The sequence below is a fragment of the Trachemys scripta genome, chromosome 8, assembly GCF_013100865.1.
Source record: "Trachemys scripta elegans isolate TJP31775 chromosome 8, CAS_Tse_1.0, whole genome shotgun sequence".
Taxonomy (NCBI): domain Eukaryota; kingdom Metazoa; phylum Chordata; order Testudines; family Emydidae; genus Trachemys; species Trachemys scripta.
In genome coordinates, this window is record NC_048305.1 from 29,253,529 (window position 1) to 29,271,290 (window position 17,762).

At 37.7% G+C, this 17,762-nt stretch overlaps 1 protein-coding gene across 2 annotated transcripts in view; it reads right to left on the minus strand.

Annotated features, from left to right (window-relative positions):
* Positions 1–17,762, minus strand: part of SLIT3 (slit guidance ligand 3) — a 780,962-nt gene that overhangs the window by 304,463 nt on the left and 458,737 nt on the right. The window contains exon 6 of one of the 2 annotated variants that reach the window (XM_034778698.1): positions 14,047–14,118. In XM_034778698.1, the coding sequence (XP_034634589.1) occupies positions 14,047–14,118 (72 nt within the window). Of the gene's footprint in view, positions 1–4,244; positions 4,286–14,046; positions 14,119–17,762 lie in introns of those variants that run through there. The other variant, XM_034778699.1, reaches the window with a different exon arrangement.

A 17,762-nucleotide genomic window follows, 5' to 3' on the forward strand; every position in this document is an offset into this window, starting at 1 on the left:
TGACAGTGAGCCAGAAAAAGATCCTAGGAGTCCTGTTTCCCAGTTCTCCTCTTTAACCATTAGATATCAATCCCCATTTGATCTATGTTTCATTCCTGAATGTGCTTCACTTTTATAAGGCTGATGCTACATTAGTCTCCCAATTCAGCTTCATCAATGGGACTGATGGCAGCAGCGCTGGTGTAGCGAAGGCTTCACAGCCACCAACATTTTTAGTACTCTGTTGTTTAACCCTCGCCACCGAACAACATAATGATAAAAATACCGAAGGCCATTGGCACCATGCTCACACTAGTGCCAGCACCAGTGGAGCTCAACTGGTGGTAGCAACGGTATATACTTTTGGGAGAAAAATACAAGTGAAGAGAAGGCTTAAGGGATTAAATCATTCTCTTTCTAGGAGATATTGTTCATTCAAGCATTTATTCAATCATGGGTCTCTTTTGAACAAAAATCACCAATGGTGCTGAACTATGGTGTTCATGCTGGATTATTTTTTACATCCATTTCATCAGGATCCTCTATTTAAAGTCAAAGCTGCTTTCAAGTTGTGATTCCAGAAAGTGCCTATTAGGAGCTGTGCAACTAATTCCAAGTCATTATATCTGTAAAAGCAAGTGTCTTAGGCATGTATCCCACCTTTAATTTCACTATGAAAACAAGAGTACCGCCTCTTTAGAGGACTCCACTATTCTTCTAGAATGCTTAATGCCATTCATTGCTAGTTACCTCAGCAGCAACTTCATGGTACACTATGAAGTACTTCATAAAGCCTCTCTCACCAAGTGAAAGTAGCTCTGTGCTTTCCCCTCCATACTGTTGCAATCAGTCAATACTGCATTCTTCCCTAATACCTGTACCCAAAGATCTGCAGAAATGCTGGTCTTATCTTTGCACGCTTCTACACATCACATCCAATTGCTCTCGTAGACAGAAAGTGCAACTTCACTTAAACAGAAAATCCAGTTGTAAAAGAATCATTGCAAAGGCAAACTAAAAACTTTTGTGGTTATTTGTTTGGGATCAATATTATTATTCACTTGTTTTGTTATGTTTGTTGGCTGTTTCTTTTTTTTATTTTTAAATAAAGTGTGTTCCAACAAATGATTGTAGTATATTCAATAACAGCACAACAGAGACTGGTTTTACTTACCTTTTCAAAAAGAGGAGACTTTATGAATTAAAGGTTTGCGTAAAGTGTTTAAGTATTTCAATGAAGCACGCTGAGAGAGATTATGTTATGGATCCAAGCCTCAACAGTTTAATAATTTTGTATAAATTATTCTGACAAGGGGAAAGACAACCTGGCCCACAATCACCGAATAAGCTGTATTATAGCAGTTTTTCATGATAGTACAGTTGTAGTGGCATGTATGTTTGCATTTTGACATCTAATTTCCGAGAATTTGCACCTCAGCCATAAAAATGCACTTTAGGTTGATCATATATTATACCAAATTTTTACATTCAAAATGTTGGTGAGTGAGTTTATAACTCAAACACAAACCTCCACACAAAAACACAGATTCATTCTGCTGAATGCAGAACTCAACCACACCTATTTGATGAGCTATAAAGTTTTAAAGTGATTTTTGTATTTTGTTAATGGTATCACATAGGTTGAAAACAACTTCTCCTTCCTGTAGGGGTGTGAAAAACTAGTTAAAAAAATCATATGGTTTAATTTCATGCCTAAAAGAAATCTGAACCAATGAGTACAATTACCATCACTGCACCCAATCCAATGCCCGTTGAAGTCAATGACGGACTTTCTACCAAATTTAATGGTTCCTGAATTAGGCCCTTGCAGTCTATTGATTTGGGCAAGGATTTTCAAAGGAGCTGAGGGGATTTAGGCACTGAACTCTCATTAAGTTTCAATGGGATGTGGGCATCTCAGTCCGGTAGGCTCCTTTAAAAATCCCAGACTTGATCAAGAATATGCACTTATCAATAATTATTTTGTAGATCATGTTTTATGTAACACAGTGATCACCTGTAAAACAAAGCAAAATAGAATTTACCAAATGTCCACTGTACATTATCATTCATTATATATTACAGTTCATGGGATTGATTTAGTTCCCACTGAAGTTAATGGAATCTGAATCAGGCCCTATATACATAATTCATTTAAAGCATACCTGAATACATATTCACAAGGAAAACCAGAAAGAAGAGATGAGATGAAGGGGACTCATGTGAATGCCTAGTTCAGAGCCACAGTCTCTGGGCAATGTAAAAGAGAATCTCAGCTTCCATTTTAAAGAGTTATTTATACCCCTTTCCATAGTAGAGAGAACCTTAAAAACGTAAACCAATTCAAAGTAATGCAATCCAACTGCTAGGGTTGAAAGGAACAAGCAGCTGGACTCCACTTCTGCAGTGAGATGCTGGGGGAATCCAATGATCCACATGCCGCAGCTCCCAAAAAGAGAAGTCCTATAGTATAAAATCTATTGAGGTCTATCTATTCAATCGGGTTATACAAAGAGAAATTCTAAATAATAATCATAATAATTTTCTAATTTAATTCAGAAGAGAATGGTTTCATGCTTCCAGTTATTTTTGTTTTATTTTGCCACATCCTAGAGGATGGTTTTAAAAAAACAGTATGGAAAACTTATTTCCCATTCTATTCTGTAAGACTTCTCCATTGATGCACACACAATTGTTTTGGCAAAACAAGTCAGTTGAGTAGTGGGGGATCTCCCAATAAAACGTCTCCCCAAAATCCTCAGGCCAGCTCCATGCATGGTAGTGTGATGATAGTAGACACAAATTGTTTGCCTTTTCAGGTATAGAGAAGGATAGCAAAAATTGTCTTGTATACCCACCAAAAATGCTACGATTGTTTTTACTTGTTAAAATGTTCCCCCTCTCCAAGGTTCGCCCTGCACCAGCTGCTGCCAGTTGCCGCAATGCGGCATTGTCTGCTATGACTGAGGTAGCCTGCATGCCCCACTTAGGCCACTAGGAGCATAGAGGGACAAACTCTCAAGCTCTATATACCACATTGCCAGCTACTCCAAAAAGCATAAGGATAACAATGAGTAGGAGGTGGGGCCAAGATAGTACTCCATTGAGTGATATGGCTGCAGCCCACCTCTTCCCCCCACCATTCTTTTCCTATCAAGCCTCATCCCAGAGTTTGAAGAGGAGGTTTGGGAGGAAGTCTAGAACCCCATTTCCACTTGACCCTCCATACTAGTGACAGAAGATTGGCTTGCCCCAACTACCTGCTATGATCTGCACCCCCACAATAGACAAGGGGGACATGAAGAACCAAACAGTGAAATGATGGACAGATATGAAATGGGGAGGAAAAAATTACACTGATTTTTTTGAAGGGACTTGAGAGAGGAAATGAAATGCATATTTTACCCAGTGAACACCACATGTATTGCCAAGTAAGACAGAACATTTCTCAGAAAGCCGTTGTTAAAATTTTAGGTTCTAAAGGAGTATGTATAGCCCTCATGGTGAAGTTACATGCATTGTAAATTAAGGTTGATACGTACACTATTATAAATACATACTAATGGATGGGGCATGTGTCTCACACAGAAACTGGAAATTTAGAATTTGCATGTTCAAACATTCACATTGGAAAAGTTATCATTTATATAGTATGGGAAACTGTATAACAGACCTTTGCCAAACCCAACCACAGAGGCAGCTATTTGTGCCATACACATTCTTTTGGGTGAAAAGGTGCAAAGAAGTCTGCACTTAGATACTAAACTAAAAATAGATTGTTTTTGTAGTAATGATGCTTTAGGCAAAACCTGTCTAACTCAGAAAGTACAAAGTTAAAAATATTCTAAAATATCACCTCGTCCTGACTAAATTTCCCTAAGGTGCAGCTTGCCCAATTGCCAGAGCCAGGAGGCTTCTTCAAGTCCTAAATGATTACACAAGTTAGTTAATTCACTATCATGTGCTACGCGCAAAGAAACCAACACACCTTAAATACTGAATACTCACAGTGTTCCACTCATATTCAGTTCACAAAGTAAATACTTGCAAAACAAAATAGAAGCTTGAATAAATATAAAGCAGTCACCTGATGGTGAATATTCTGCAAACATGAAAAGAAGCTAAATAAATGGAGTCAACTATTCCTAGTAAATTATTTGCTCAGCTCTAATAGCTATACACATGCACAACAGGGTACTAACTCCGCTTTGGATGATTTGCATCTCAATGTTGAAATGTAGCAAGTATTAGCTCAAGCACCTCACCTGATTTCAAATGCAATCACAGTAGATGGGGAGAAAGGTTGTTTCTGAGATAAAATGGATCCAAGCCTTATAGGATTTTATAGATCAACCTATCTTGAATTATATCCATGAGCCAATAGGCTGCTTGTGCCGTTGGAGAATTGCTGAAATAAACTCCCTGCTGGTGACTCCGCCCAGCAGACTGACAACCTCATTCTGCACCAACTGGAGCTTGTGAGTGGGCTTCAAGGATAGTCTCATGTCTGCTGCATTGCGGTAATCCATGGATTACTGTGGCCACGTCCAACTCTGAGACAGATGGTCACAATCACCCTCACTAGACAAAAAAATGGAGGAAGGCATTTTTGGTGACTGACACCAGCCAAAATTTCAGAAGTAGAGGGTGTGAAAGCACCTCCAAACTATGCATCTCTAGACAAAGGGCAGGTAGATGTTTTCATTAATAAGTGCACAAATCCTTCCTCTGTACTCTCTAGAACTTTCCGCCAACCCATCAGTCTTACCTCTCCCTTGTTTGGATTAGAGCAAGATACCTCAAACTCAGTCCAAATCCCAACCTTTGCCGGGCACTAGGAAACTGCAGACACAACGTACCATCTCGGTGGGAGGAAAATGAGACGGAGATGCATATTTGCTGAATACTATTGGTGCTGCAGCTCAAAACGTATTGCTATCTCCCTCAGTGCCTCCTATGAAATAAAAAAGCCTTGTAGAACCTCACTTAGTAAATCCTATGGGACAGATTATCAATTGTCCAAACCCACACTCCGAGCTCTCTAAAAGCAAGGAATGGAAATATGCAAGAGCAATACAGTCTACTCCAGCTAGGGTCTATGTGTGATCCAACAAAACCTTAAAGTCAATGGTATTTAAAGAACATCAACATAACCATTTGTCCAATGTTAGTACACACTGAACATGTTTAACAATAATTCACCCAATAATGTAAACTCCTCCAATTTATATAGGATTAATTATATTAATTTCTCATATTTTGATGTGTTTCCTTCCTTTATTAAGGCTGAAAATTACAAAAAAAGTGTCCTACCAAAATTAAGTTTGTGATGATGTTATTTTAAAATTAAGGGTCATGCTTCCATCCTTAACAAATCCTCTTTCACCTTCCTTTCTTTTAATAAACAAAACAGCACGTGCTAATTAAAGAATTGAGCATTTTCCTTTCTGTATTCTATCATAACATACGTGTGATTGTCTCATTAAAAAATTCTCAGTTTTTCCTCTCAATTTCTTGTGTGCATGTGTATATATTATACAAATATATTTTTAGATTTATTTATGCTAAACACATATTTATATACAAGTACAAAATTAAACAACAGAAAAATCTGGGATTGCTGTCTTTTAGATCAAAAACTGCCTAGAATTCTGCACTTGCAATTTTGTGCCGATCAATTAATTGAAGAGGCCTTTTTCAGGCACAAATGAATTCAGGCACAAATGTACCTGATTTGCAAGCACAATTTCTACCTACAAATTCATTTCTTAAATGTCTATGTGCTACCATTTCAATCACCAATTGGCTGGAGATGCAAAATTATTGGCCTATCTGGAAATTTTAATGTCAAACATCATACAGAGTTCGGAATCTCAGCAGCTACAGTTTAAAGTTAAATATTCGGCATGGTAGATGGTACGCTGGACCCACAACTCTGCTACAGGGAGCATCCTAGATACATTCTTTTCCACCATATTCAAAATTTAAACTCAAGAGAGTCTAATTAGAGAAGAATCAGGGTTATTATGGACTAAATGGGGGAATGAGTCCCAGAGCCCTCATAGAGGTGCCAGCAGCACTCTCTCTCTTATAATGACTGGGATCCAGGTCAAGCGCTTGTACTGTCCGCAGCTGTGGCAGTATGGCAGATGGAGAATGACAAAAAGCAGATTCCAGGCCATTTAGAACTTTATAGGTCATGACCAACACCTTAAACAGCATCCGGAAACTGATAGGAAACCAGCATTGATCCCAGAACAGTGGAGTAATGCACTCCCAGCCACGTGCGCCACTCAGTGAGTGCTGCTACATTCTGTACTGGCTTCAGTTTTTGAAAGGTTTTAAGGCACAATGCTATGTTGAGCGTGTTGCAACAATCTAATCGTGAGGTGACAAAGGCTTGAACAAAAGTAGCAAGGTCTGCATCAGAAAGGAGAAGTTCCAACCTGTTGGCCAGGCAGATGGTAAACTGACTGGGTTACTGCTGAGACATAATCATCCAGCAACAGCTGTGAATCATAGCTGTGAGTTCTGGTAACTAACAGCAGGTCCATTCCCTCCACTAAGGGATTCATATTTTACCTTCCCTAGCTACTTCCCCCAACACCACCTCAGTCTCATCTGGGTGGAGCTTCAGCCAGCTCACTCTCACCACCACTCTCCCTCAACTACACATTAGCTAAGATGTTGAACTGCACGGTCCAATTCAAATGAGTGAGAGATACACAGCTGGGTGTCTTCAGTGATAAATTGGTCACTTACATCAAGACTGACAGTCAAAGTTAAAAGCTTGCCCTATGTTTCCTATACAACTGATGAAAATAGTATATCAGACAGAGAGGAGGAAGGAGTAACAAAGTAGTTACAAGATGAACAGAGCCTGCAAATGAAACAACTAATATCATGGGAAAGCGAGTCTGGCAGAAGTCCCTGACAGGTCATAAAAACAAGTCCCTCTCAGAAATGTATTTTGTTCTTGATTCATGAATATAATAGTTCCAAATTGGGACTGCTCTTATCTTGATTAGTTCTGCATCCCTAAGGGCTCCTGGGTATTATTAGTTTAAAGGCGATAAAAACACCATGATAGTGGGGGTAGGTGGGAAATGAGCACAGCATTCAAATACACTTCAGTAAGTCAAATCCATCTTCTGTAGATATAGGATATAGTTAGGCATCAATATTGATTTTTCATGGACATGGCTAGAATACTAATACTAATAGGACTAACAAAATTACTAATTAAAGTACTTATGTGAATATACTGAACCCATCCATAAAGCAACTACCATTAAGACCGAAACAGACATCAAATACTCTTACAGAGAGCCTCTCTTCCCCGCTCAAATTTTGTTTCTGATATAAAACCTGTCACCTTGGTGCCATCTGGATATTGTTCCTTTCACCATACATTGTACTTCCAACCTCAAATTTTTGAAATATGTTATACAACTGAGGTTATCTCACATTTTATTTCCATACTGTTAGCAATGACCGTAGATGTCTCACTGAAAAGTTTCAACAAATAAAAACATTCCTTATTAAACATTAAAACATTCCACACACACCCTAGCCTGCCCTCCCAGTGCAGAATTCTTCATTTCCAATTGATAAAACATGCTAATCGCACACATCAGGGTTTCAGTATATTTCAGAAAGTTCCCAGGACTGGAGTGAAAGTCCTCTAGGGCACAGATTTTCTGTTCCTCTTATCTCCAATTTGATTCCTATAGTGGAAAGTGCAACAGCAGCCATGCTCTTTGGACACATTGCTCCCTCCTTCACTATAGAGATCTACAATGAGACAGAAACTGATGGGGGAAGGACAGTTACTGGGCATTCTCATAATGCTTATCACTGGAGTAGGTCCAGATAGCTAATGAAGTAGAGAAAAGAGGAACTAGCCATCTGTCCAGTGATACCTCTATACACTGGGGCAGTGGTATTTCGCCACAGCCAATTCTACATTTGTTTCATCTCTGGCTGTCCTGTGAGAGTAGCTTCCTGTCATAACACGGGGGAAGGGAAGAAGCCTGGCGATAATGTTAGAAAAGGCATAGCTTGTATTCCAAATTATTTTGGATTACATGCAATGGGATTAAACCATGTAGTCTGATTACCCACACCTTGCCACTAGCAAGCCCTTTTGAATTTTTGTTTTCATCATATGTCTTATGTGCACAATTACTAGTGAAGAAGTTTAATAGATTTTTAACCCAAATTCATTATCAGCCCAATTGTATTATTTTCCATTTATTTGTTATTTTAATTCAACTGCACACAAGCATGAATGACTAAAGCAAGAATTATACACACAATTTATTGTGAAATCTAGTTCCCACTACAATATTCTGACTGCACTGTAGCAGTTAAGAATGCACCTCACACAGTTCAAATTTAATCTTGATTGCCAGAACTGATCATAATTTGCAGAAAAATAGAGCAAGAAATCATTCTCGTGGCATTTTCAGGCTTTCATTAAGCAATGACATCTCATATATTTAGAATTATGTCATGACTTTAACGCCCTGCCTCTCAAGATAGTTGAAGCAAATAAAATATTGAGACATGCCTGGCAAAGCATTTTGTAAATAAGTAAAACTGGCTCCCTGTGTGTCTACACACACACACACACACACACATATATATGTGTGCATAATTTTATGTGTGTGTGTGTGTAATTATAAGCAGTAAGACTGTAAACAGAAGAAAACTGGAAGAAAAATTAAGTTATGCTATATCTGAAGACCCTGATTCATGCTCATCTGAAAAATCATTCACTGTATATTATAATCATACATCTGATAGTTCATTGTCATAAGGGGCAAAAGTTATTTACCAGGTTATTGTGGAATACTGTGTTATTTTACATGTTGGAATATTACCAATGGTAACTTGTAATTCAAGGTAAACTGTTGAATTCACAACATAATCTGTGGCAACAGAAATGGACTGACGTAGAAAGTCTTACTAAGACACCACAATAATATATCCCCCATTCTGCTTGTGAAAGTTTCGTTGCTTGTTAATGGGTGTTTTACACACAGTCCAAGGGAACCATATTATCCGAATTTAAACTGTTCTAGCAGACTCTGTGTTCTCCAGAATACAAGCTTCCACCTAAAGCAAATTTTAAAAAGCCAAGTGCATGATTTACATCATATTGAGATCTCCGTATTTCATAGTCTGCATAATGAATACGTTTTGAGATATCAGGTTCCAGTTCATAATCTGAGTCAGAAAGAAGACAAGTTCAAACTCCAATACCCCTTTTTTGAATTTTCATTTTCAAATTGTGTTTATTTATTTAGAGTTTTTGATAGTCCCGAGCACTTTTCGCTAGGTTTGAGCTTTGGGACCTGGAAAATATTTTTTGTAGTTTCTTTTTCAGATCAACACCTACTTTTCAGACTCTTACAAGCTAATGAATAGAACTGAGGTTCTGAGTTTAGTTTTTGGTGCTCAATTCACATATTAGAATTTCAGGCATGATTTAGGTTTCCTTTAGAAATCTGGCTACTAGGGTTGGGATTTTTTCAACCTTTGTGAGTTTACTGTGGATGCATTCCACCCTAAATGTCTTTTAATGCTGAATGCCTTTATACACAGTTTGTTGTCCATTAATTTAAACAACATTATTCACACAAGTAGGAGTACTCATGGCAAAAGGATTGGAAGGTTTAGTCCATAGCTTGGAAAGCCTCAGAACTCAGGATGAGAGGCATAAGATGAATGAGTAATTATAACAGTAATTAACACTATTAACAATGTACCAAGAACAAAACTGTGCATTATTAGCACTGCACAGTGACAACAGAATGTGTTTGAAATGATACTCTGAGCACAGTTTTCTTTGGGAAAACTCTTGGTAATGTGAACTGAATTGAACAAATATGCTGTGGTCTTTTTGTTCCTTTCTATATTGTGAAATCTGCAACATCCAGAAAGTTTTCAAGCTCCAATTTTCAAAGCTATTTCAAGTAACCGGATCCTCAAAAATCCCAAGATTTTAAGCATTTCACTGCTGATGGTGATAGCACAAACACCCAGCTAATATTCATATTAGTTTGTCCAGTTTGGCTGGACATACTGAACTCACCCTGACATTCATTCCTGTTGAAAGGATATCCCACAGAAATGAAGATGAAATTCTGAATTTTGAAATAGTTGTGTTATCTATTCAATATTTTTTGGATTACTTGGCTAATCAAGATGTCTGCTAACAGCTTTATAAATAAGGATAAAAATGGCACCAACTAAAAAGTGTTGGATTCCTGGGATATGGATTGGAGAATGTTGAGATTTGTTTTGTTTTTTAATGAATCCTAGCCTGTCGACAGCTAAGCTTGTTCAGTTTAATAATCTAATAAATATTTCTGAACGGTGCCATTGTGTCGTATGGTGATATCTGGCATTATAATCTAAGGACTCAGTGGAGTAGAACAGAAAATAAAGAAAACCCTCCTATAGCAGAAATTATACTTTTGGTTGGTGGGAAATTCACATTAATTTTGCTTGTGTTTTCACTTTACAAATGCATATCAGTTTTATATTTTATTATGATTTTACTCATAAGATGCACCTTCCTTTGAGGCTTAAATTGTAAAATTCACTTTTGAGTCTTCCTAAATTTTATCTAATTGTAGTTAGTATGGAATTACTAATATATGAAGCTTCCTGTACTATTGTGTCATAACAACAACAATCCATCCACTCCGATATATTTCTATTTTACTTCAAACCACTATGCTGGCACATTATTAGTAAGGCTTTTGGAGATCCAACAAAAGCCACATGCAAGAACCAGTAAGGCTTACTGATAAACTGGCACAGGGCACAGTAACAGCAATGCAACTTGACAATTTATGCCACAAAGTCTGAATGGCACACTATTATATGTGCCAATTAGAAGTCTATAAGCATCCTAGTATATACAATCACATTCCTTAACTGAGATATAGGTATCCCAGCCATTAGCACAATACTGTATAAACGCACATTTTGGGTCGTGCAATTAATTGCAGTGACAGCCCAATTTTAAGTTTCACTCTGCCCTGTTTGGTGCTAGTTTATTAATGAAAAGAGTTCTATGACAAGTTTACTAATGGCAGGAAGAACTGATGTTAAATAGGCTCTTATACAAGCATCAGAACCTCTCTCTGAGAACCAATAACCCAAAAAATCAGATCATGGGGCTTTCTATTCTCAGGGACAATTGAATAATTTCCCTTCCCGTTCCTAAATCTACTTGGAAAAGCTCATCAAATTCCTCTTCTCCTCTGATGAGTTTCAATTTGGGAGGCAAATGCAATAAAGAGATGGAACTGCGAAAATTTAATATAGTAATTTATTTTCTGTATAGCACTAAAAATGGGCTAGATATGTTAAGCAACTTGCAAAAGCATATGGCCTCTGCCCCCAGAGAGTTTATAATTTAGGCAAGGATTTACCATGTAAACAAATCTGCATACATTTTGAGAAAGACTGCAACATTTTTGTTTGTGAGAAAAAGAAAAATGAACAAGGCTGCTTCATTTGGTATCACTGCAAATTGTTCTAGTGAACAGTATTTGCCAAAATTACCGGGTCTCCGTTATGTGATGGATTATAGGTGAGAACATATTTGCATGCAATTATGTAGTGGTGACTGCACTAGAGAATGGTCACTTGATGGTCTTCTGGTTCCATTGTTAACATTCTTTCTAAGCGTTGATAACTTTTTGATCTTTGACTCTTTGTAACAATATTCAGGATGAAGGTGTGACATCTCTTGGGAAGTTAAGCCATTTGTTTTGTTTCGCAGACTTGAAGTGCTCAAAATTGCTTTGAAGAGCTTAAATAAAAATTTTAAACTGGGAAGGCAACATAATACTGAGGATTTTGTGCCTGTAAGAAAGATATCTTAAGAATTAGTTGGCGCCAATCTATTTTCTCATCTCATAGAATTAAGACTGATTTCTCCCATAAAAGCATGCCTATGTTGAAAATTAAAACTGCAAAGAATAATTGCTATTGGTCAATTCTAAACACAGAGCAGGTTAGAACAGATTCTCCACCTCAACAATTATATTGATTTGGGGATGGTTTAGAATCAGGCCATTACAGACAGACAGGTAGATAAACTAATTCAACATTTGATCGGCTCTGATAACAACGGGGAAGAGAAATATGTTGTTAAAAACTATCTCAGAGCCTACAGTTATTAGAATATTATAGTACAAATATCATGTAATTTGCTAGTCAACATACTTTGTTGAAAGTAATAGCACAATTTAGTGTCAGCGGATGTCTGATGCATCATCCTTGGATAAAGAAAACATATGCCATCGGAAAAAATATTAGAATTGAACTTATTCATTGTGTAAAATTGGATCATGCTTATGGTAGCTAGTGATGACTTTAAAAAAAATCACAATAATCCTTTCAATCTGGCAGGGAAGGAAAATGTAATTGTGGGATGTCATTACCTTTTCTAACAAATGCTATTAATTCAAAAGAAAGGTTCTGTCTTTCTAACTGTATTCTTCACAAAACAAGTTTCCAGATAGGAGATCCTTCAAATACCTAATGTGAGCTCAACACAAGAGATAAACAGTATTAGGTCAATCACAGCATGTTTATTATACATCATGGCTTCAAAACTTGATAGACAAAGACAATAAGTATCTAAAATGACTATCCTAGACAAACAACCATGGAAACTAGCCTTAGGTCATTTAGAGTCTCATCCTGCTTCTACTCAAGTTGATGGCAAGACTCCCATTGGTTTCAGAGTGAGCGGGATAGGGCAAGAACCCCCTATTCAATCTTCACACTTGAATTGTGAGGAGTTTGGTTATTATTATAGGCTCTCCGTGTACTGTCCTTTTGTGTGCCTGTCCTCATAATTCAAAAGGCTCTATGTTGATTCATCTCCAGTTTAATTTGCCTGCAGTAGGCATGTGCACAGTTTAACCAGCCAATATTCCACTGTTTGCTGTCATCTAGCTAAGCAAAACCTTTTCTGGTAGGCTGGATGGGGCCTTCTCTGCTGTAATTCACTGCATACAGTTAGTGCACTGGACCACTCTTACCGCCACTTCAGGTACTAAAGGGTTTGGTTTTCTTTTTTTGTTTGTTTGTTTTTCTTTTCTTTTCCACCAAAGGGTTACACATCTTCAGAAGTGTTAATGCTTTTAGTTTGGAAGAATTAATTTTCCAACCACAGGAAAGCCTTTGTCCCCGTTTGTTTAGTTAAGCAGTACGCTAGAAAATGCGTCATTGCTCAGATAAAGTAACTATGTTAGCAATAGTCAAATTATTCTATGCCTAGATACTTAACTCTATGTAATATCTGATTTTACAAAAAAAATTGAAGCCGCATAAACATAGTTTGTAAGTTTGTAGCTCAAAATCAGGCTTCATTGTTGAATCCAATTGAAAAGGTAGTAGTATTCCGCTTATTGTCATTCCGCTATTTCACTAAAACCATTCAAAGGATGCACTTTTACCAAAGATTGGGAAAACATTAAAGACTGTGGTATTGCTGTGCTGCAGCTTTAAAAGAACAAACCTTGGCATGATTCTGGTTCTCCAACTGGGACCTTCCCCATAAGCTAATGTTGTGAGCAAACATGTCAAAGTCCCCTACAACCCCCCTTCCACCTTTTTATTTTATTTTACACATCCTTTCTGTGTAGATCAATTGTGAGATACCTCTAAATATTCTTCTCTCCAAACCTGTTACGCATCCTCTACTCCACATTCCACATATATGAATAGGTTTCTGGCTGTACATACTGTACATTACATGGGCTCTGGATGTTATTGAACCCCATCTGTTTCACACAGTAACAAATATGGCAATTTCTATGCTCCTCAGGAGCATCAGCACAGAAGTCCTCTTTTGTAGTTTAATTAGCAGTAATCCCCATCTGGGGGAGGTGAGACATTTCACTTCGCTGGTTATAACACTTTGGCCAGGGTAAGGAGACCAAAAAAACCCCCACCCTCTACATTTAATCAGCACTGCAGCATGGAGAGAGACAAACACACAGACATACAAAAGAAATCACAAAGTCAACTCACAGAATCTCCAAGTCACGCAGGGCTCTGAAGGCTCCATCTTCAATGCAGCTGATCTGGTTGTTGTCCAGTTGCCTGCAGGAAGGAAGGGAAAGTATGAAGGTTTGCTGGGTAACTAAGCTGCCTTAAAACACCGGGTTCCAATCTTTCCTGTCACTGAGGTGTCCCTCCACCCCCTTGCAGTCTTTGCTCGTCCCCCAGGAGGAGGCTTGCTCATAGCCTGCCACGCTGCTCTGTCTCTTCTCACTGACTGTCTGAAAGAACTGCACAATACAGCACACTGAAGCCTGTCAGGTCTCAGTAAATATTAATTGCGCTTTTTTTTCTTTCTTTCTTTTTTTTTTTAAGGCAGAAGGGAGTAATTTCATTACATTAGGGCATCCAATCCATTATGAGCTTTTACCGTCATGTCACTGAAACAATTTCATTAAGCTAAAGGCCTGTAAATCATTGGAGGTCACTGCACTGCCCTCTGCGACCTCCCAGAATGCCTTTTTTTCTTTTACTGGAAGTTGCAGTCCTCTGTCTTGAAAGTACTAAATCTCAAGGCTTTATCTGCCCAAGAGCTGCAAGAGTGCGTGGGGAATATACCAATTCCAAATTAGACTCAACTAATCTAATTTTATAGTCTTTTTATTATTCTAAGCACCAAATGTCTGTGGTGTTTGAGGCTTCTCTCTATTGTTACTGGTCCCATCTGGTTGGCCATTCTATTGAAAGATTTTTCACTAAATACAGGTTGTGCCTAACTGTATCAGTGAGAGAAATCCATTGATAGAAAATATTCAAGAAATTGTGTGCACGCACCCCCCCCCCCACAATTACAGTCTTAATAATGTAGTACTTTGCTATGAAACAAGTGTAATTTAATACACCTAAGATTGATTTTTCACATTTATTTTACCCAGATATGCATGTTTAAATATATTTTACAGTATTTGGGAACATATGGGTACATATGTATACGTGTGCATTTCAACTAGAAAATTATTTTTTTATGCTCCCAGTGCTTGAATCAAAATGTACAATTTAAGGATTTTAGTCCCTATGTATCTGATAATTTACATTACACTCTGTAAAAAAAAATCTGTATTATATGATACTGTATAAGCTATACATACATTTAAATACAATACAGACATTGCAAAAGATGTGAATATACACCCCTTGTTCTATGTGGTCCTTTGTCTAGACTACAAGGTTGGCGGGACTGTCTGTTCTGCATGTCTGTATAGTATCTAGCACAACGGTGCTATGATCTTTTGGGGGTTATAGGTGCAACTGAATATTAAACAAAATTATTATAACTATTGTATACACAGTGTACATATACACACTTGCACCAGTACAGATATGATCATGTGGTGTGGTAGAAAAATCATCATCCTCTGTGCTCTGCACTGTACAGACATTTAAGAAACCATGCATTGCCCCAGCAACCTTTCAGTGAAAGTAGAAATAGACCATCAACTAGACACAATAATAACTATAATACAATAAAAGATAGTTAGCATCTTTTTAGGTAGAAAGCATGTGTTAATTTAAAGTTTTAAATGACTGTAGCATTCATTTGGAACTTCTTCATGAACCACCATATAGGTACAAATTGAGCCTACTGATATACATTATGTTGAGTATGTATATATCTAAACCCCAAGTGTCATTTACCCAAGCTGATGTGGTCCTATCGTAATGGACCAGGCTCAGTAAACGCCAAGCTTTTTATGATTCAAAGTGTAAGAAATATCATACTGTTTATCTTGGCTACCAAACAGCTTACAAGCATAAACCCAGTTTAAGTTTCTCATAGTTCTCATACCTTAACCAAACATGCTGAATTTGGCAAATTTTTGAGCAGCATCCCTATGCTGAAACAAAAGATGTAACATAATCTAAAGGGGATCTCTCTCTCTCTCTCTCACACACACACACACACACTTCTGCATCTTTTGGGGGTAGAAGGAAGGAGTTGCTAAGGGGCTACTTTTTGGATCTTTATTTACTGGTGGTTTCTGAAATGTTAACATTTGTCACTTTACTAGAACGGTGTCTAAGTGATAATTTAGGTGTCAGGATTGCTGTAACAAGCATTAAAAATGGAGTAAAACACATGATATCTCTTGTGTGTGTGTTTAAGAACTTTATATTGCAACTTGCTTCCTCAGGTACATTATTCATCTAATTCACATGTGCTTTGCATTTGATGTTAAAGAAAAATCATGTTAAAGAAAAAGCAAGAGCCAGCGATTAGGTGAACACAGGTACCACCTATTTCTTTCTTTTCAAACTCATTAGGTTGTGTTGTCTAGTTTTAATTTGAGGTACGGGATGTTATCTACTTTACTGCCAAATATGCTAAGATCTAAGTAAATAAGCCCAGAGTGATTAATATATGTATTCAACATCAGAAAGCCTTCTGTCAGTCATATAAGTCTACGAAAAGAGCGTATTTTTTTTTTTTAAGAATGCTGTTCTGTTGCTTGGATTTTATGGTAAAATGTATTTAATAAATCATATATAGCTCTCTGTGGGCCCAATACTGCCAACAGTAACTACCAAGCTTAATGCCTGAGGGGGTCTATTAATCAACGGGACCATTCACAGCAATAAGGTAAGCACTACATGCTTTGCAGAGCTAGTATATTCATAGGATTGGGCCCCAAATTATTAAGCTTTCTAGATGGATCTCATTTTGCATTAGTTACACCTGCCTTTTAGGACTAATTTCAGCTTCCTAACAAACAAGCTATAGGAGCAAGATGTCTGAAAGACAGCCAGGTTAAGCATTTAGGGAACGCAACAGGGGGCCAGTGTCACCTGAGTTTTAGTCTTAGTTCTGTAAATGATTAAGGCCCCATTTCTGCAAACACTTATGCATGGGTTTAATTTTAAGCATGCAAATTATCACTCTGAAGACAATGGGATTAATCATCATCTTAAATTTAATCGTGTGCTTGTTTGCAAGATTGGGGAAACAAATCATATGCTGTGATACTCAAAATGGACAACTTGTGCTTTTAAAGAAAAAAAATCAGGATCTGAGAAAAGCTACAGCATACACGGAAAAACTGAAGAGTCAGAGAAAAAAATAGAGGACGCAGGACTACATTTCCCTGAGGTACACATTGTACCACAACTGTCTCCACTTATCACTTAGCTCTGAATGTAGTGTTCAAACATGCACATAAAAGAACTACATATTCATTTGTCAGCTATTACTATCTTTCAGGTAAGTTTAAAAAATGGCATCCGTTTTATGAGACAGTTTTGTGTGTCAGTTTTCAGACATTTGTTGAAGAGATTTTTCTGCTCGCTATTACCAAAATAATATAACTAAGGAAGGCTGCATCTCTGATGATTAGAGCAGAGGACAGGAGGACATCAGTCCTGGGTTCTGGTATTCTTCTGCCACTCAGATGATGTGTTATCTTTGGAAAGTCGCTCTTTACCTGACTTTCTCCCCACCTATGAAATGAATACAACACTGACCACATGGGGATGCATTGAGGCTTACCTAACACTTGAAAAGTGGTTGGATTGCCTCTTATGAAAGGCACTATAAAATGTGCCCACTGCAACCTTTATGAAAATGGATCTTTTTATAGCTGGCTGGAAGAAAAGAGGGTTTACCCCTGTAGAGTTCCCTTATAGCAAGTAGGGAGAAATGGGAAAGTTCATAGGGATGCACGGGAAGGGCAGGAAGCAGATGGGGCCAGGTT